Source organism: Leptosomus discolor, chromosome Z (assembly GCF_034619465.1).
Source record: "Leptosomus discolor isolate bLepDis1 chromosome Z, bLepDis1.hap2, whole genome shotgun sequence".
Taxonomy (NCBI): Eukaryota; Metazoa; Chordata; class Aves; order Leptosomiformes; family Leptosomidae; genus Leptosomus; species Leptosomus discolor.
In genome coordinates this window covers 52,649,935-52,670,314 of record NC_141419.1, presented here as the reverse complement: position 1 = coordinate 52,670,314, position 20,380 = coordinate 52,649,935, and the positions used below count along the sequence as shown (strand labels likewise).

Below are 20,380 nucleotides of genomic sequence, written 5' to 3'. Positions count from 1 at the left end.
GTAACCCCCCACGCTACCAAAACCTTGCCATACAAACCCATTAAAAAAGCACAACTAAACAAATGAAAATTCTAGGATTGACTTCATGACAAGCTTCTCTTCTTCTCAACAGAAAAGTTCCTTATTTATTTTAAAAATCCTCTGAAAGAATTACTATGTACACGATCACTCTGACTTGAAAGAAAAAAGTTTATAAAATGGAATGGTAACAAGAAAATAGCCACGTTTAAAACTATCATCTGTTAATTCTTTGTACAAAGACTACTTGTGGCCTGAAGGATCATTACTGCAAGTTTCTTCTTTGACTCTGGATGCTAGATTTATTATTTTTATCTGCAAACACATAAGTGCTCTACTGTGATTAAGTCTCCAGGAATTAACGTCTTTCTTCTACTCCAGAATATAGTCTAAAGCAGTCTACTGTTGTCTCTGCAAGAAATAGCCACACGTTTGCCTTTATCTTGAAAATCCCAAGGGTTATTGCATAAGAGGGAGAAAAAAAGTTTGCTTCAATCTCAGTTCACACTTTCTCTAGCTAAACATTGAGAAGATAACACTAACGGGCAACTTGTAGGCAAGGTCTACACCCTGCAGCTGCTTTTGGAGAGAATTACTAACTCCAACAAATCAATGGTAATTTGCACAGACCAAACAATACAGTAGTCTAAAGAAAAGTGTGAACTTTTCTCAGCTGTCCTGAGGGATGTTAACTTTAAAGCCTCATTATAACCATTTAAATGCCACCATTTCAATTCTTCGGTCTTTTCAGCAAAACATTCAGCCAATGCACTCATCCAATGTTTCTGTTCAGGTGTTCCAATCATACAGATACTCTTTTCTTAAAATTAAAAAATCACTAATAGTAATAAAAATCCTTCTATTAGGGTCTGAACTATCTTTGGTAGAGTGATTTGTTATTAATTACCTTAATTTAAAAGTTACTTTCATTTTGACACTCGTGCATTTAAACTTCAGTCTATTGATCTTGCAGCACTCTTGTCTATCACAGTAAAATATTCTCCCTTAAGCTTAGGCAAAATTCAATGCTTTAATAAGAAACATGCTGTAATACAGCCCACTTGTAAACTTTAAATCTGTTTTCTTGTCTGAGCAATTCCTGGTGCATTTTTCTAACTCTAGGGGAAAAAAATATTCTCTGCCATCAACCACTGAGATTTTGGAGTACTGCTCCTTGACAGCTGGGCTAGTGTATATGCCTCATCTAGCCTCTGCTGCTCCTCAGGCAGAGAGTCACTCTGTGTGGCAGCAAATCCCACAACCTGTTTGGTGTGCTTAAGGTGCAGATCCAGGGACCCCAACAACCCATTTTAAAGGTGGTGGGCACATTGGCTGCCACCTTCCACTGAGCGCTGAGGCAATCAGCTTTGCTTACCCTGGAACAGTAACCATGAGGTAAGCTATAGGCCCGAGAGGTCTCCAGCTGACTGACTGTGGCTGAGACATTGGCTCCTGGCCAACACAACTCTTGAAGCCTGAACTGATTTGACAGCTGCTTTAACCACCTTCCTCTAGTATACCCACACAGTGACTCGCTTTCTTCAAGCTTCCCTTTGTTGACAAGCAAACTGTGTTTTCATGCTGATCTTGACCTCTTTAACTCCTGCAAGGTGCCAAACAAATAAATGTCCAATGATCAGGTGCCAGATGTCAGTCAGTAACGACCCCACAATCCTCCTTTAGAGTGACAGTCTAATTGCTTATGTGGTATGTGTGCCTCCGAAAGAGAGAAGGCAGGTAAGTTGCTTCCTCTTTCCAACACAGTGTTTGGCCACGGCATTGTGTTGTTTACGGCATGCTCTTTCAACTGCCACAAGTTTCCTTTGCCACTCTGGGAACATTTGGACACAAAACTTACATGGCTTTCTTCTTGTGTGTTTTATTTTGAGGTTTGCTTTTTTTTTCCCTGGTGACGAACGTGAGGCATGTCAAACAAACGACTCACGTTAATCACTTTGAAAAGAGCGGGCGTTACGTTCTGGAATGGATACAGAAAGACCGGCCCCCAGTCAGGCGGTAGTCCTCACAGAGACAAGCGTCCTTCCAGCAGCAACGCTCCAAGCCTTCCTAAAGACGTGCCAGTACCACTTCTAACTGCGTGTTTGTTGCCAGGCTATGATTTTACTCCTAAAACCCCACAGCAAACATAAAAACCACGCCGCCCCAGAACGGTAACGGACATCCCGAGCCGGATTTGCGGCCCCGCCGCTCAGGTCATGGCGGCCCTCCGGGCCGGGCCGCGCCGCGCCGCGCCGCGCCCTGCGCTTTCACACGGTGGTAGGAGCTGCAGCCGCGCCGGCCCCCGCGCTCCTTCCGTGCGGCAGGCAGGCAAAGAGGGCAGACGCTGCCGCCAGCCCTGGTGGCCCCCGGCGCGGCCACTGACCTATCCTGCCTTCGCCCACCGACTCTGAGCACCCCGGCGGCGCTTCCCGTCGCCTCTAGCCGTGGCTCCTCCTCCTCCTGCCGGTCGGTCCCAGGCGCAGAGCTGACATCACGCCCGGGGTTTCCATCCGACCGAGGGAGGGGGAGGCTACGCGGAGCGGCAGCATGATGGCGGCCGTCGGGAGGACTTAAGAAGCGGTGGCGGAGCAGAGCGGCGTAGCGCCCATCCTGGTTCTCCTTGCGCCCCTCCCTGCTCGGTTCGGGGCCTTATTGTTCGAGCCGGCGAGTGAGCCTACCGCGCGGGGCTGCGAGAAGCCGGCGGCCAGCGGGAGGAGCGGTGGCCCAGGCCCCGCCGCGGCCGCGGGAGCAGCCCCAGACCCTAGGCTGCGGCACGAACCTCCTCGTGGGGTGTAGCGCAGTCTTGGGCCGGGGTGGCCGTGGGGAAGCCTGGCCTGGCCCGGCCGGGCGCACGCAGGTAGGCAGAGGCCCGCCATAGCTCCTCTCTTTCGCCGGCCGAGAGTTGTGCGGCTTCCGAAGATGGAAGGGGGGGCGGCCGGTGCAGAGGAGATGGGGCCCAGGGGCCGGGGCCCGCTGTCGGCCAGGGAGGGCTGGATGCCTGGCGCGGGGCTGGGTTCTTGGGCCCGCTCGCTGTTTTCCGCGGAGGGAGGGAGCTGCGAAGGCCGAAGCGGGCAGCTGGGGTCGAGCCGCTCTCGTTGGCTCCTGCGGGGGGAGCCAGTGTCGATCCGCCCGGGAGGCGAGAGAGCGGCCGTGGCTCTCCCGTGGGGGGCGCCGGGGGAAGCGAGCATGGAGGACAAGCGGTGGCCTCGGAGACGCTGCCAGGGAGCCTTGGCCGGGAGCGGCGCCTGTGCAGGCCGCGCCGCTAGCGGAGGGCCGTCTCCGAGGGCGGGAGGCAGCCCTGGCCCGGGCTCCCGCGCGAACGCCTTGGGGGCGGGTAGAGGGAGAACGGCCGTGGGAGGCCGCGGGAGAGAGGTGTGTGCGGCCAGGGCTCGGGAGAGGATCGCCGCAGAGCAGGAAGCCGGCAGCAGGGAGAAAGTTTCGCCGCCGCTCAAGGTGTTTCTCGGGGTCCAGAGGCTGCCGGGCCCAGAGGGGATGGGGTGTTTGGCCGTACGGGAGGGCAGGCGGCGGGGAGCCTGCTGCGGGCGGCTCAGAGCGCGGCGCAGAGCGTGGCCTCGCGGGCCGGCCGCGGGGAGCCGGCCGGTTCGATTCTGGCGCGCGGGGTCCCCGACCTCGCTTCGCGGCCCCTTCGTGGTTGCAGGGCTCCTTCCTATCACTTTCCCCTCCTTCATAGCCTTTGATTGCTGGCCGGGGTGGCTCGGCTGTCTGAGATAGTGCCTTAGCGCAGGGCATTTCCTACTCTGGAGCGTGGCTTCCTGCCCCCCCCCCACCCGTCAGCTCTGGGTTAGGCTGTTGAGTGTTAGAGGAGAGCACTTCGGGCCAGGCAGCCAGCAGGCGAGCCGCTAATCGCTTTCACATCACTAAATCTGCGAGAGGCGCTGCTCTTTATCTGATTATCAGTGAGTTTATACTTGCAGTCTATTTACCGTGAGCCTAAACTTTCTCTGGCTGCATTGTATATTGCAGTGATCTGATTGAAGATCCTTTTGTATGTAAAATAATGATCATTCCATCTGTGGGATCTTGCTGGTTTGATTTGGCGAACAGTTGTTTTAAACAGGACAGGCTTTATCTTCCTGTCTCTACCCACAACTGAATGTAAACATTGTATGTGTATCTGGAAATGCTTCCACTATGTTTTGTGCATGAAATACATTTTACTAAGCAGATCGTAGAACTTTAATATCTATGTTTTACCTATGTGTTCAGGTAGGCAGTTTTTCTTTAAAATTTAGATCTGCTTTGTCCTGAAGTCAGTACTATGGCAAAAGTTAAGCCACAAGGTATAGTGCAGACATGCAGTAAACTTTGCTCACTCTAGAATGCTAAAGAGAATGTTATTTCCGTAACATTTCCTATTCTGCATCTAGTGGTTCAGCAGAAACTGCCATCTTTATAGCACCATCAGTAAAACGTCGCATAAAGAAGCAAAACAGCCTGTATGCTGGGACCCAACTACAGTTGAACAAAAAGCTAAACAGGTCGTTCCTTTCATGCTTTTTGTTCTTCCATTTAGTTATTTCAGTTTGGTGGGTTTTTTTTACGTGTAACTAATAAAAAGACCTGTTCTTTTGAGAATATTCCTGTTTCTGGTTTTCACAGACATCAGGAAAGACTTTAATTTTTTTTTTCAGACAAGAAAATGGTGATGAAGTGATCAACCATGAACAGGTAACACACAAAAAGCTGTTTTTCAGTTAAAAATATGGCATCAAACATGGTGCCCCCTTTCAGTGTTAGTGAAAGATCTAAGTTAATTTTGGTATCATTTTAACATCTTGCAAACATACTTTCAAATTATGTCAACATTTTCCTTTACTGTTTTAGGTGTTTTGGGAGAAATCTTGAATACACGCGGAGAACATTAAAGCGAACACGTTACCTGAAAAACATACAGAGTACCAAGAAGTAGATTCTTGATATCCACCCTGTAACTTGCGTGGACTTTTATTTATCTTTTAAACTTATTAATATTACAATGAATGGGCACAGTGATGAAGAAAGCCTAAGAAACAGTAGTGGAGAGTCAAGGTAAGCTCCTGCTTATTTCCATTATTGGCTATTTATTCTCCTGTATTTTGTTTACTAAAACTGGTTTATATTTGAACTTGGTGCCAAAGCTTCCTGATTAGGCAGACTGGATGTGCTTTCTTACAGGTGCGTAATCTGCTTGTTACGTTCACATCGCTTCAGCTAAGAATTGTGATGATCTTGTGTACACCTTACATAATAGAGCTTAAATAGTATTAAAACAGCGTTAGCATCCAACAGAATAGTATTACTCTTTTGAGGAAAAAATAAGTCTGAAGTGTCAAAGCTGAAACATTGGATTTAGAATGTTAAAATAAAACTATATAAAGCGCAAGGCACACATACATAATGAGTTGTATAAAACCCTAACGAGTCTGTCTCCAAAGGTGGAGTTGTGGGCTGTTCATTTTAGTTTTTGATGTAGAGTACTTAATGATTCTTACTTCTGTAGAGCTGTCAGACCAGTATAACTGAAAAGGGTTAACTTTGTATTTGTTTTCTGAAGCGAAAGTACAGTTTTCCAGCTGTTTTTAATTAAAAAAAATCAGTCCTGTAATATTGAATGCTGGTCTTCTAGCATGTGCAGTGTCCAAGCCTGGTTAGAACTTCCCATGCAGATTAACAGCCAATTTTTGAGGGTGGAGTTAAATTCTCTTTCTAGAACAGAGCTAAGATCAAAAAGTCCCTCCTGTGCTAGAAAGTTTAGATTGCTAAAACTGTAAACTTGAATTGTGAAAGTTTAAGAAGTAAAAGTATACTTGCAAATGAAAAGTGGCTTTAGTCTTCTCTTTTAAGAGGTGATTGTGACTGTGCTGTTAGTCTACCCATCTGTCTTTCTGCCACTCTTTCTGATCACAGCCTGTTGAACCAGTTAGCTGATACTGTCAGTCAGAGGGTCATAAAGAAAACTGTGTTCTGCAGACTTTATTGAAACTTCCAGTTGGGTAGAGAAAGATGTAAATTATTGCCCTAAGTGAAGAAATGCAAGAGCATCATTGTCAGCTGATTGGTCAGCACATGTTGGCCATTAAGCTTACACGTAGCACATTGTATGGTGGAGTGGGAAGAAGAGGGAGAGACAGCTGTTCAGGTGACTTTGGGTGCAAATCACAAGGAAATCTGTGAACAGTAAAACTAAAGAAACTTTAATAGCTTTTGTATTTTTTTGTCAAGCTTTCTGTTGCACAAAGGAATGTCCTAGAAAGGCAGTAAACTTCCAGTCTTGTGAATAATTTGTAAGCTCTGATACAGAATCATTCTTGAAGATTTCTTCTTCCAAGAAAGTTGATACTTCTCAGATGGGAAGAGAAACATGAACAAATGAAATAGTGTGAACAAGGCTAGTCATCAGAACTATAAGACCTCCAACAAACATGAATTTACCAGGGACAAGTCTGATAATTTTGTGTGTGAATTTCTTTGCTACTTGAAACAAGCCACCTTGCTACAGATGTGTGGCAAAATGACTTTGTATTGAACTGTGGCTGCCAGTAAATACCAGTATCAGTTATTTACAAGCTGTAGCAATTCATAAGACTAAACCAGCTAAACTTCATAAAGTTCCCAGTAATTCATTAGAAGTGAATATCAGGAGGATGCATAGTACTGAAAACTTGATACTTGCTTGTGAATTTAGACTTCGTTCTTCATCTTAAACGTCATGCTGAGCACATCTGAAATCTTTAAAAAGTGTTAAAATGCTAAAAACTTTTTTTCCTAGGCTTGTATCGATCTCCATAACCTAATTCACAGGCAGGTCTTGGAAAGCTTATTTTCATGTTTGCCATGTATTATCAGAAAACTTTTTTAAAATGGAGAGCTTTCACCTTTCATTTACAATGATGGAACCCTCTTCTGTCTAGCCTAGTTCCGTTATTAAAGTATCTATTTTAAGAGGAGTGTGATACTTATAGAATAACTTTATATGACTTGCCTTTGTTGTTTAATTTTTTTTTTTCCTTCTTTGTAAGTTTACAGAACTCTAGATGGTTTTTACTAAGAGGGGAGTTGCCTTAGCAAGCTGCTAACTTAGCAGGTAGATAGCTAGCTGTAAATTGGGAAGTGTTGCTTTCAAATCTGGAAATGTGAATTCTGCAGAATGGAAATAGAAATCAGAATGGAAACAGAGATATTTTTTTAAGTGCAGTAAAGCTATTAATTTCCCTTTGATATCTGGTGTAAACTTCCATGGCTATAATTCTGGAGTGGCAGTCTTGATAACAAATACAGCCTGGTGTTGGGGAGCTGCCATTATTACTTTAGAAAGTTAAGAGAAACAGTGGATCAAGGCTGGATTTGCAGAAATACACAGGCCTCATGGATACTGCATTGTATTGTTTTATGGTAATACTATGGCTTGGAAAAGTTGTGGAAAGTCTGTAGTATTCTCAGCAGTAGGAGCACTGGAGAAGGGACTAATCATAAACCTTCCATTTTATGCACTGGTTGGCATTGTGGTAAGGAATTGTAGCTGTCTGTTACTCTCTCTTGACTGGCTGTGAAGGTGAAGTATTTCTGAAGTGTGTGAAAGGAATGGCCAGTTTGCCATGCTCCTGCGCTCCTTTCCAATGTTGCATTTATTCATCTGTCTGTTAGATGAGCAGAAAGCTTTCCCTTCTGCAGGTGTTGTACCTGAAGTTCTGTTTTGCTACAGGTAGAAAAGTGTCCCCCTTGTATTTTCATGGTTGAATCACTGGCTGTACTGTTTGCGCTTTACTTGCCTATTTCAACAACCTCTGATTGTATAAATTGGTACTAGAACCAAGCATGATGGAAATCATAGACTAGCATAAACACTATTACCTACTCTTGTTGCTTGGTGTTCTGATTTCTGTGTAACAATTACAGTGGAGTCTACTCTAGATTCTTGTTTACTTGAAGTCGCTACTCTGGAATATTTTTAAGTAGCTCAAGTTAAAATACCACAGATATTGTTCATCCAGACAGCAAGTGAGTGTAGGCATAACTTCATAGCAATGCTCTGAGATGCTGACTCTTAAGTGAAACAAAGCCCCTTTGTGTAATGTTTTTGAAAGCATTCTGTTGCAAACTTAAGTGTGAGTATATTCATTCTAGTTATATAGTAATAAGAAAGCTTAACAGCAAGGAAGGGCAGTTATACCTGAACTGCAAGACAAGCTCCAGGTAGAACAGGGACTGCATAAGTGAAACATTGGTGCTAATTGACTAACAATCTGATTTCCCACTTCTTTGCTCTTCTTATGTTTCCTGCAGAACAAGGTATAGAGGACTTGAGCAAGCCTTCCTTCTCTGTAGGTAAAAAGGGGTGTGCTCAGTGCAGCTTAACTGGAAAGTAGCTGGCTGGAATGTGTTGTACTACCATTTTTGCAGAAAGCAGGTGATTACACCAAAGACTTTTACTGTTCTTTACACACTTGAAAGCAATGTTAACAGAAGATAGCGATTTCACTTGCATTGCGGACTGAATAGACTGTGGACCACAAAATATAGTTCTGTGAAGATTAAAGACTTTGTCAGTAGGCTTCAATTTACCGTATAAATTCGTACCTTCCGTAGGAGGTAAAAAGGATGTATTGAAAGCTATGGCTTTAGGTTCTCACTTTCCAGAAATCTCACTTTGAAGTGGGAGTTAAACCGTAGATTCCCCAAGCAAATTTTCAGAATTACTCCCATGCGCTGTCTTATTTTTGGTAGAAGTTTAATAGATAATATTAATAAAAACGTGTGCATATAGCAAGAAAGAGCATATACATACTTATATGTTAGTGCACAGGAATTTTCAGATCAACACCTCAATGGTAAAGGAAACTGTTGGTAAAACTTACTGTGGATAAAGCGAGATCTTCACTTCTGGTAGCAGTAATCTTCTCTTTGGTTAGTAAGTTGCTATTTTATCAGGAATGATCTTTTACAGAATTAAGCATACTAAAGTATGATAAGGTGTCCTGATCCAAGTTAAAAGCATCTTTTTGCTTCTTTTGGAAGAGTTCAGATAGAATATATATCAAAACCCAGATGTGTGTTTTGTCTAGAAACTCTTAGACCCTATCAGGAAAATTCAATTGAGTTCATGCTTTGTAATAGCTGAGGACAGGAAATAACACTTGGTAGTCTGAACTTTATATAAAATCTGTTCCCTCTGCTTTTTACTGGTGGTGATAAATAAAATAAATCTTCCTTAGGCATCTAAATCAAATTAAGATTTCTTTAAAAACAAAACTTACATAGCATTTGCCTAAAGGCACTTGCAATATTAAGAGTTTGGCATTTAGTGTCTGTTACTTCTGCACGTTTTGAATGGGCTTTTCCTATTCAAATAGTGACCTTCCTTCGACTTCTGGTTCATTTTAAAAACAATCAAAAAAACGCCCAAGCAGTCCACTGTAATCTCAGATGTTTTTCAGAGACCTCACAGAAAGTAATTTTTTTTTTTTTGGCATGTTAAATTTTATTTTGCTCAGATTGGTACTTTCTTTCCTGCTTTTCTTAAAACAGGAGATGCTTGAGGTAGCCCAACCTAATGAATGCACTTGAAATTGGTGGTGATAAATTATCTGCTCTTTGATCCATTATTGACCTAGACCTTACACAGGAGTCTAACTGCTCAGTCAGGTCTTTTACAGTATGACTTGTGTAGCTTTCCATTTTACAATTTCTCTTCCTAATGCCTTGTGTAAATTAGCAGACTTTATTCCTGATTGTGTGTGATCCTGTCAGGGGCACCTTGTTTTAAGGGGTAGGCTAGTGTAGCTAAATTTAAGACTATTGAGAAGAACTAATGACTTTGTGACAGGATATGCACTTTTAATCTGTTTCAGTGATCTGGCTCCTTAAGCCTGTCATCTCCCCAAAGCATTCTCCAGTTTCATTGCATAGGTGTTTATTGGGAGGGTTGAAAAAAAAAAACAGGTAAAAACGGAAGTGAAAAATTACCTCCTTTAGTACTTTCATTAAGCTGTGTTGGTTTTCTTACAAAGTAGTTTGTAAATACATACTGCATTCAGACATAAATTTGTCTTGAATATGTAGGGAGTATCCGGAGATAGTGGTTATAAAAAAGAACAGACGAATTACTTCAGTGTGTCAAAGTCCCTTGGCAAATCAGATTTGACATGTGTTGCTGTACAAATGCAACTACTTGACTCAAGGGCTAGGGGTGAGAGAGGTTTCTTGACTACATATCCTGGAAGGTACTCTTTATAGACTTGACTCCTCAGCTAGTCAGCATGTATGAAACTATACTTTTTCATGTAGAAATCCCATTTTAAGAACATACTACTCGTTTTTAGTATATACTGTTGCATGCCTGCTACTGCAAGTTATTATTGATAGCTAACTTTGTCATCATTGCTGTGGTTTGTTTGCATGGTATAGAAATAGTCTTACTCCAACAGTACTGAAGGGATCATCATTATTGCTTTAGCCATCATGTTTGTTTCTGTGTCCGTTGTCTTATGATGCTCCAGTGTTTTGCAGAGTCCTGTGTATTGCTGTCTATTTAGTTTTGGGTTTGGTTTGGGATGTTTTTTTGTTTGTTTTGTTGTTGGGTGGGTTTTTTTTTCAGTTGAACAAAGTACAGTGAATGTAATATCAAATATCTTTTTCAGGGACACCTCTAAACACATCATGCTGTTTTCATTTTACTGATTTTTTTTTTTTTTTTTTTTTTTCTTTTAAGAAGTGATACATATAATTTGCTTGGAGCCGGAGGAAGAAGGCTTATCTGACACATTCTTACAAGAGGGACTTAAAAAACCAGGAATTCCATTTTAAGTAATGGAGTTAAGTGCCTAAAAGAGCACAAATGATATTCAACAGTTAATGTTAGCAAATAGTGTATTTCTGTATACATTATATTAGCAACACCTCTATTCTGTACCTTAACTTGCTTTGCCTGTTTCTGTCTATGCTTCCTATTCTAGTCTTGATGGTGTTTATAATAATTTCTGTTGGCATTTGGTTTCTTGGAAGCCCATTCATCAGTGAAGAAGGTAGGGAAAAAAGCAATTTAGACCACAAAATAGACTTGGTTAGCAGAGGTCAGCAGTACAAGACCAGAGCAAAGGGAAGACATAGTGTGACACAGTGGAATAGGGTAAATTTGACAAACATGGGTGAATAGTTAGCTGAGAAAGAAACAGTCAGCATACAAGACTTCACTGATTATGTATGACTTTCCTACCGGAAGAGTTGAACAAAGAAGGTAGGCTCCAGCTCTGGATTGTCCTGCAGAGAGACTATCTTGACTATGTTCAGAAAGGGTGAGAGAAGGACAGGAGGGTCCTAATTTATGCTAGCTGCCTGAAAACAGTGGAGATTTTGTCTTGCTTTCCTGTTTAATCAGGCTTTTTTGGAAGAAGGAGAAAGAGGATACAGATGCACAGGAAAAAGGCTTGTTAAGTTGTGCCTCACAGCTATTATTTCCTTGAATTTATGTTTTACCATCTTTATTACAGAACTTAGGTTCTGTTTCTTTAATATGAGTAAACTGTCTTGCAATCAGACAGAGTTTTTTGTCTGTAATACTGCAACTATTTTAAAAGTCAAATTTTAGTACAGTGTGAAATGCTCTCATGTATTTGGTTTGCTTCCATTGATTATGCATAGAAAATATACATATTTTCATCTTCGATTGTATCTCTTTTCCACTTCAAGGAAGATTAAACCACTTCTGTAATTCTGCTGATACAAGTTGTTAAAATAAGAGATTACTTGTCTTCAAGCTCCGAGAAGCTTGTAGACCTTCCTCAAGCTGATTATGATTGGTTTTCCCTTGTTAGAGCTGGCTGTTAGGGTACCCATTTCAACAGATGAAGAAAGTGTCATCATGTTCATCAGATACCTGTATGAAACTTCTGTATCCTGTATGTCATTTCCTATGAACTTCAAAAACTCCAACAGTTATGTTTTAAAAACTCTGGCAAACAAGCTCTCTACATTTCCAGTGATGCTGGTAGACACTGCAGTGTAGTAGGGGTTCTGTGTGCTGTTGCCCTTTTTCTTAGTTACATTAGCAATGCCATGCTCCATGGGAAAGAGGAGAAGGTATTACACCATGTAGCAGTTTAAACACTTGGAAAAATGATTTGCAGTATGTCAGGATGCCGTGTGGAATGTGTCTGTACTAAAATTGAAAATCACCAGAAAACCAACATTTTAATTTGAAGTCTATTTAGTTTTTTCTAAATTCTGTATTGATTTGCACTGGTTTATATTTCAGTTTCAGGACAGCAGTCTCAAGAAAGCCTGTTCACTCCTGCTTGTTTGTTCTGTTTCTTTGTCAGCCCTTTAGAATGTTTATGAAAACAGAGGCTGTTGTAAAAAGTAGAATCAGTTCCCTCTGTAGATGGGACTGACACAACAGGGGGGATTGAATAGGGCAGCGCTAACAATGTCAGAATTGTAGAACCGTAACCAACAGGTGAGGACTGAGAGTGTGGTAGCTCATTCTAGTGCTTGTGCTGTTGTTCAAATTGTGTGCAAATTGCTGAAACTCAGAGCAAAGGTAGGAGCAGTTAATGAAATTTAACTTTTACTATGAGGAGATGACATAGGTAAATTTTCTTCTTGAATGCATGTGCATGGGTAAATGTGTGTACCTTTTCTTAAATAATTCCATCTTTATTCTTAGGGTTAGCATCTAGCATACCAGGATTTAATCTGAATTACTGCTATATGTGAAAGAGGGTCATAGGTAATCCCATGAAAGGGGTTACAAATTTATGTTAATTTTTAATAGCCAAGGCTTGCTTAATGTGTCTGGGTTAGGGAGAAAGGAAAGCTTCTCCCCATTATGTTTTGGGTTTTTTTTATGCATTAGTGCAGTGGTCTCCAAAATTTTTGTTTGCACACTCCTATCAAAAAATATTTGATCATGCACTTCCAGTGTATGCATAGTTCATTTATAAATTATATAGATGTACTGCTGTACTAATACCTACATTATAAAACATACACAAGAAGTAGAAATTTTAAAAGAATGAGATAAAGATTAAATAATATCTGAAAACATTTTGCTTTGTTAATGGCACGAAAAACCTTTTTGCACTCAGTAAAAATTATTATGAATGATCTTATTTCTTAAAATCTTGATTTAACATTTTGTGATACAGTGGTTTGAAGGTATTGTTCTAAGCTCAGTTTATTTTGGTACTCCATTTTAATGTCTGGCATAGCTGGAAAAGATACATCACAAAAATACATGGATCCAAATGGAAGAAGTGCATCATTCATAAATCATCATACTAATGTTTTCAATCTCATCAACTAATTGTGCAAAGTTTTTTCTTAATTTGGCTAGTAAATTTTCATCTGCACTAGTGTCAGTCAGTTTTGCAAATTAATCAGAAGGGCTTGCAGTTTTATGTTTTTAACATGGGTTTAAAACCCTGTAAAACTTTTTGGAAGATGTTTAAATAGGTTAGAAATTTCTGTCTCCAAATTTTAAAGTACAGATATGGTGATACACATTGGTTTTGACAATAAAGTCATGTAATGATGGAAACCTTTACAAAGACAAAGACTTGTTTTCAAGATGCTCTCTCTGTAGCATGAGTTTCTCTTGAAAAGCAGTTGCTTTCTTATTGTTAAAATTAATATTTTTAACATTAACAAATTGTTACCTAGAAGGGACATACTAAATGTGTTTATTTTTTTGAAAATACTTGCTAGGTAGCATACTACTGGTGACTACATGTGGTCACAGAAAAGGTCAGCAAATTTGGAATGCTTGTCTCTCTCTCTTTTTTTTTTTTTTTTTTTTTTTTTTTTTTTTTTCTCCTTACAAATGAACAAACGAAAGTCTCAAACCCCACCAAAAACGAATCTTCAATGTCAACAGTGGTTTTAAGCAGTAAACCTCTCTTGGTACAAAGATTTTTATGATCACACCCCATCTCATTATAAAGCATTGTAAAAATTTTACTATTTAAAGGTCTTGTTTTCATAAGATTTATGACATCTATGGCATCCTTTCACACTTGGTACGCTTCTGGCTCCAGATTCTTTGCTGCAATAGCTTGCCTATGATTGAGGCAGTGGATGAATTTCATGCGTGGTGCTATTTTGATCACCTTTGTTAGAATTTTGATTTTTATTCTGATCAAAACCAGCCACTCTATCAGTGGTTACACTTGCACAATTTTTCCATAAAACTTTTTTTTTTTTTTTTTAGATTAAGTCTTTTACTCTTGAGAACATATCTTCTCTGGTCTATGTTTCCTTTAGTAGCTCACAAAAGAGCAGTTCTTCGTGTATTTCATCATTGAAACAGAATGTAGCAGATACCGTAAGTTGGGACATGTTAGAAGCATCTGTACTTTCATCCAACCATACAGCAAGCCTCCTACAATGCATTATTTGTTCTAATAATTGTTTCTTCAAATTTTAACAAATGTTTTCTATGCATCTTTCAACAGCATTTGCTGACAAAGAAATGCACTTCAGCTTGTCACTGTTTTTTATACGCATTATTTTAACCATTTTTACAAAAGCAAGAAGTAAATTCTCTCATGGCATGTGACATTTTTGTCCCTTGCTCTTAGGTAAAAGAACCTCAAAAGAGGCTTCTAAACATTTATCATTAAATTAGTGAAATCTTGTGAAGTACAGGATTGAGTTTCACATGACTTGAAACATTGCTGGAAAAAGCAGGTTTGTCTTTGTGTTCTGGATTTTTTCAAATTCAGTTAAGTTTTCAAATGTCTTGCTGATAGTGATGGCTTCATATATACTATTGTTAGCTGGTATCTCAAGGCACAATATACACTTAGGGTGAGGTTAATTGTTAATGATAGTGAATATAAAGATATATTTCAAATATATTTCAAATAGTGTTGATAAATCTTACGGGTTTTTGGTCCAACTTAGTGTCAGATGCAGTTAGATTGTCATTGTTTTCTACCTTGCAATGTGGCTGGTGAAGAGTTTGTACAGGAGAAGTGTCATCTCTGCCACTTCCTTGTTCACTTGTACTCACAGTATTAGTGTTACCTTCAGTCTCCTGTTTCTTTGCAGTAATCTTTTTAAACCACTTCTCCATTTTGTGAGGGTTAGTTTGGTTAAAACTAGGTAATATAATCCGTAAATCCTCGTATTGGGCAGAGGCAAACTGCAATATGTTGCAGTGCACTGAAAGGGCCTGAAGGAGTGATTTTGCCACTGTCATGCCTTTGCTTTGTGGAGCACATACTTCCCCCAGGACATCTCACCTACCATATGTGACACATGACTCTTAGAGGTGCAGACTGAATGACATTGTCAGTGTCAGTCCACGTATTACATGTTTGTAAAGCTGAATTGGTGGGTTTGTTTTCAAAAAGAAGACTAGGTTGTTCGTTTGTTGTGGCTTTTTTTTTTGTTTGGTTTAGTTTTGGTTTTTCTAGATTAAAAATAAATCTAAATAGAAGTTAGTGTTTTCTTCACATATCCCTATGAGTTGTCTCGTGCACCTCCTGGGTGTATGCACCCCTGTTTGGAGACTGCTGCCTTCCTGTGCCGGTAGCTTTATCTTGACGATGAAGTGTGGTGAGGCTGGGAGAGGGGGGAGCTGTTTCTCTTTCATGAACACCTTAGGGCAAAAACTGCAGCTAAAAAATTGGCTTCTTAGAGGATGGTAAAGGTTAAATCCTGGCATTCCTCACATCAGTTAGTAGAAGTGTGGATTGTCTTTCTCACTGGGGGCTCTGGCTTTCAGAGCTGTGCTTCTTAGGTAAGTCCTGAGGCAGGGTGACTCTGGGTCCTGCTCATGTGATAATGAGAAGTAATGACTCATTGTTAAATTTTGTCTAGGTCAGCCTACATGTGAAATAAAAATAAGACAAGTACAGATAATGTCCCAGTGATTTTTACATCTGCAGAAGCTAAGTGGTAGAAAAGGTTGGTCTCTGGATGTTGAATTGATAGGGTGAAGCAAACTGCTAGTATCTATGCTGAATAGAAGCCGAAACTGAAAACTACTGTTAAAGTAGTTTTTCAGTAAGACTTCATTTTCAGTACCCCATTTTTTCCATTGCAGACACTGTTTAAAAGTCATGACTAGAAGATGACAGAAACATTTTACTTTTTCATTTGTTCTGAGGGGAAAGGTAGTTCTTCATTCTCTTCTTTATGTAACACTTTTTCCTTTGTCCCAAGCAGGTCTTTGCATATGTTGGTGGCTGTTTCCCATGAGACATTAATAAAACCAAGAAAAAACCCAGTTAATAATCAAGTCTGTTCTTTCTTTCTGACTGCCTTGTAGATGCTTACCTTTAGAGATAATTAAGAAATAGGTCTTAGCTGAAAATTTCTGTCCAATTTCTGTTTGAATAGGTGTCTAGTCCTGTTAAGCAATAGAGGGTTTTTTTGTGGCATTGTTACAGAAGGCTTTCTTTTAACTGCTGGTATTTCCAGATAGTTTAAGGAATGCGTTTTTCTTTTTTTTTTTCTTCCTTGTTTTTTTTTCCTAATATAAGAAAAAAATTCTCTGATAGTAGAGGCAGTGACTTTGATAGAGGGAATGGCTGAACTAAGTTCCTTGTCCTTCAGCCTTCTCATGATGACACCAGTGTTAGTGTAAAGTCACTTGAACTAGCTAGTAGTGAGTTTTGCTTTTAAAAAAGTAAAAATCAGCATCATAGTTTGAAATGATGATGTATTAGTGTTACACCTTGCAAAAGAAAATTATCATTAGAAGTTCTAGACCAAACTTTTTTCTTTTTTTTTTTTTAGTACAGGAAAAGCAAGGACATGGTCTGCACCCAGAAGTGTGTGATATTTTGATCTTGGCAAAAACATGTTCCCTTTTGGATCTTTGACTGTAGTGACTTAAGTGATGAAAAGAAAAATGTGAATTTTCTCTCTAATTTTGAAAATATTTTTCATGCTGAAAAATGAGCACTTAATTTGTAGCTCTTACTGCATGATGTGTGTTTTGCCTTAGGGTCCCCATCACTGTTACTGTTGGTTCAAATCCTTTAAGTTTCTCAGAGGAAAGTCCTTTGATGTATGGACTTGCAGCTATTGGAGATTTGTAGCTATTACATATCATGCAATGCTGCTCCGTACTGTCTCAATGACCTGCAATGTGTCTTTATTGCATATGTTTATGCAGAACTTACTTGTGTATTACCCCACTTCCTACCTCCTTTGCAGACAGGATCTTTAGGTTTCTGGGTTATAGTACTGTCTTTGTAGAGGTTATGCCTCAGAGTCAACATTCTGCTGAAGCTCAGGTTGAAACATGGTATGAAAGGATATACTATGTGTTGGCAGGCCTCAGAGCCTATCAAATTACTTGTCCTGTGTCCAGTGAGCAGGAGAGTTCTTCACAATTCAGTAGAAATGAAGTCACATCTGTTAATCTTGCCTAATTTTTTGTATACGCTGTAGTTGCATCAAGACCTCTGAGTACGTGGTGCACATGAGGAAGTATACAAGCAGAAACTGTAGTGTGGTTTCATGCGTCTGTATTAATTTGGATGGTTAGAGTTTGAAGTAAGCTCTGCCCAACGTAAGCTGGTCGTGTGTGCTTGAACTCCTGTTGTCCCAAATCTGGGTTCTTTGCCCGGTTTCCAAAAACCAGTCAACACACAGAGTTCAGATACTTGTTTTATTCCAGTCGTGTGCAGAAAAGGATGCTAAGCTGTAATTCGCAAAACTAGCACACCTTCTGAGAAATAAGCTGGGTCTTATATACAAAATAACAGCAAAGAAGAAACTGCATTAAGGTAAATGATTGGTTAGTCGTTTGTCGCTCCTAACTTTACATATGAAAGCAGAAATTTACCATTCTCTTATCTTGAGACTCCTACTGTCTTTGTGTGATTTTAGTTTGGTCTCAACACGGTCTGATCCACCCCCGCCCCCCCCCCCCTTCCCCCCCATATCAACCTCACAAGTCCACCTGGTTGCAAAACCTGAAATTTTTTGTGACTGTTAACCCTTTTCTTTTGGCATTTAATCTCCTCTTTGAGACTTACAGATATGTTTTACACGTTCTGTAAGTCTCATTCATATGCTTCTTGATCACCACCTAAAGGAATTTTTCCTCAGATTAGTTTTTTTCTATTTCTTGGATAAAGAGTTTGTCCTCTGCTTTGGTCATCGTTCTTTGCTAAGGGTTCCTATTTCTTACTATTTGTTTGCATAAGTCGGTACGTAATCTTTCCCCAATTACGTATTTGGCTATAATTCATCTTAATTTTTAAAGTTCTAATAATAGTATAGTTTTTGAAAAGCTGCAGGAAGACGGTACTCCTACTAAACATGATGTTAACACTTCTACAGCTAAACAGAATAATATTTACAATATTCTTAACCAGATTTTCCTACACATTCTCTGACCAATCCCACCTTTAGAAAAACACAGTTGACCCTACAGTCTGGAAAAGAAACACAAATGTATAACTCTTCATTTTACCGTACAATTGCATGACAGTACAGTCTTTAGTGGTCCAGCTGGCTGGCTCTCCACTTGTCTTTGGGTCCTGGTGGAGGGGTGGGTTTGTCCTGCGTGTAGTGGAGCCAAGAGCTGATTTCTTCTACCTTCACAGCAGTATAGGTGGTCAGTGGAACAATGTAGGGTCCCTTCCACTTTTCTCTCAGCAGCTCGTCTTTCTAGGTACAAATACAAACCAAATCTCCAGGTTGAAAGTTGTGCTCTGGTGAATCCAGGGGCAAAGGAGCTTGCTGATTGACATACCTGTGTAAGGATGATAAAGCATGCAAAAGAGACAGCAAATAGTTTCTTAGCATTCCCTCCCCCTTAATATGCATTTGATCCCTTCAGGTTTCTAGACTTTTAGCCGGATATGGTTTCCCATACAGTGTTTCAAAAGGACTCAATCCTTCCCTGACTTGTGGAGTGATTCTAATTTTCATCAAGGCACTTGGCAAAACGTTCATCCATTTAAGCTGAGTTTCCCAACACAACTTTGAGAGTTGCTTCTTAAGGGTTTGGTTCATTCTTTCTGTTTTCCTGCTAGACTGTGGTCTCCAGGGGTTATGCAGACCCCACTTAAATTGGAAAGACTCTGACACTCCCTGGACGACTACTGACATAAAATGAGGCCCATCGTCAGAGGATAAACCTCCAGGGATTCCAAACCTAGCAATTATTTCAACAGAATTTTAACAACTTCCCTAGCCCCATTGCTGTGACAAGAGAAAGCTTCAGGTCACCCAGAAAGATATCCACCAAAACAAGTAGATATTTATATTGCCCACATTTTGGTAAGTCAGAAGAATCTGTTTGCCAGTATTCCCCTGGGGGTATTCCCCTTTTTACTTTGCCTGCAGGTGGCTTCCTTTGGATCTTAGGGTTATTGGCACAGCAGTTCTGGTGTCTACTCACAGTTGTATCCATACTTGATTGCGTTTTTGCCTTTATAGCCTATCTCTTAATGCTTCTTATTGTGGCATTGGCTCACACATGAGTTTCTTCATGTAACTTCTTAAGGAGGACTTCCATCATTTTGGCCATAGTGAGAGCTTGCTAGTTTGGAGTTACGCACCATCCATCTATATCCCTTGAACATTTCAGCCTCTCTGCCAGTCTATCCTCCTTCTCTGAATACTGGGGAGGTCTCATGTTGATTTTTCTGCCAGGTGTCAGGGCTCTGAATCTGTTCACACAAGGAAACTGCAGCCAAGTTTGCCCTTCTGTTTCCTTGAATTACTTCTCCCTGACCTTTTTGATGGGCTTTGCTGTGGATTATTGCTGCTTCTTTTGGCTCTGCTACTGTGTGTAGTAATTTTAGGATCTCTTGCCCATACTTTATGCTATTCCTCTTGAGAGTTTAGTAGTCCTCATTCTTTCCAAATAGCTCCATGAGTGCGTACAACCGCGAAGGCATATTTAGAGTTAGTATAAATATTAACTTTGACACACCCCCACCCCCAATTTCAAGGGCTCTGGCAAGAGCCATAATGTCTGCCTTCTGTGCTGAGGTGTTGCAAGGTAGGGGCAAAACTTCTGTTTCATCCCATGTATTCTGCTTTTCTGTCCCCATTCTGCACAAAACTGCTACCATCTGTATATAGTTCGAAGTCCACGTTTTTCAATGGTTCGTTCTTTAAGTCTGGTCTGCTTGCTTAAACTTGCTCAATAGTAGCCAGACAGCCATGTTGAAAGGGTTCTTGTTTGGCTATAGGCAACAGGGTAGTTGCATTCAAGGCAGATACAGTGCTTCGATCCATGTCCTCTTGATCTGTTAAAATCCTGGTACTTTGCCATTTGGCTTGGGGAAATCCAGTGATGTCACTTGTTCAGAATGGCTATCACAGCTTGTGGAATCAACACTGTTGTAGGTTGTCCCAAAGTGAGCTTCTGGGCTTCCTGGGTTAACAAGGC

At 40.6% G+C, this 20,380-nt stretch overlaps 1 protein-coding gene across 1 annotated transcript in view; it reads left to right on the top strand.

The window, feature by feature from the left end:
* Positions 1-5,014: 5,014 nt before the first annotated feature.
* Positions 5,015-20,380, top strand: part of CHD1 (chromodomain helicase DNA binding protein 1) — a 72,271-nt gene continuing 56,905 nt past the window's right edge. Inside the window, exon 1 of the mRNA XM_086480106.1 lies at positions 5,015-5,067. Within this exon, the coding sequence (XP_086336232.1) occupies positions 5,015-5,067 (53 nt within the window). The remainder of the gene's footprint in view (positions 5,068-20,380) is intronic.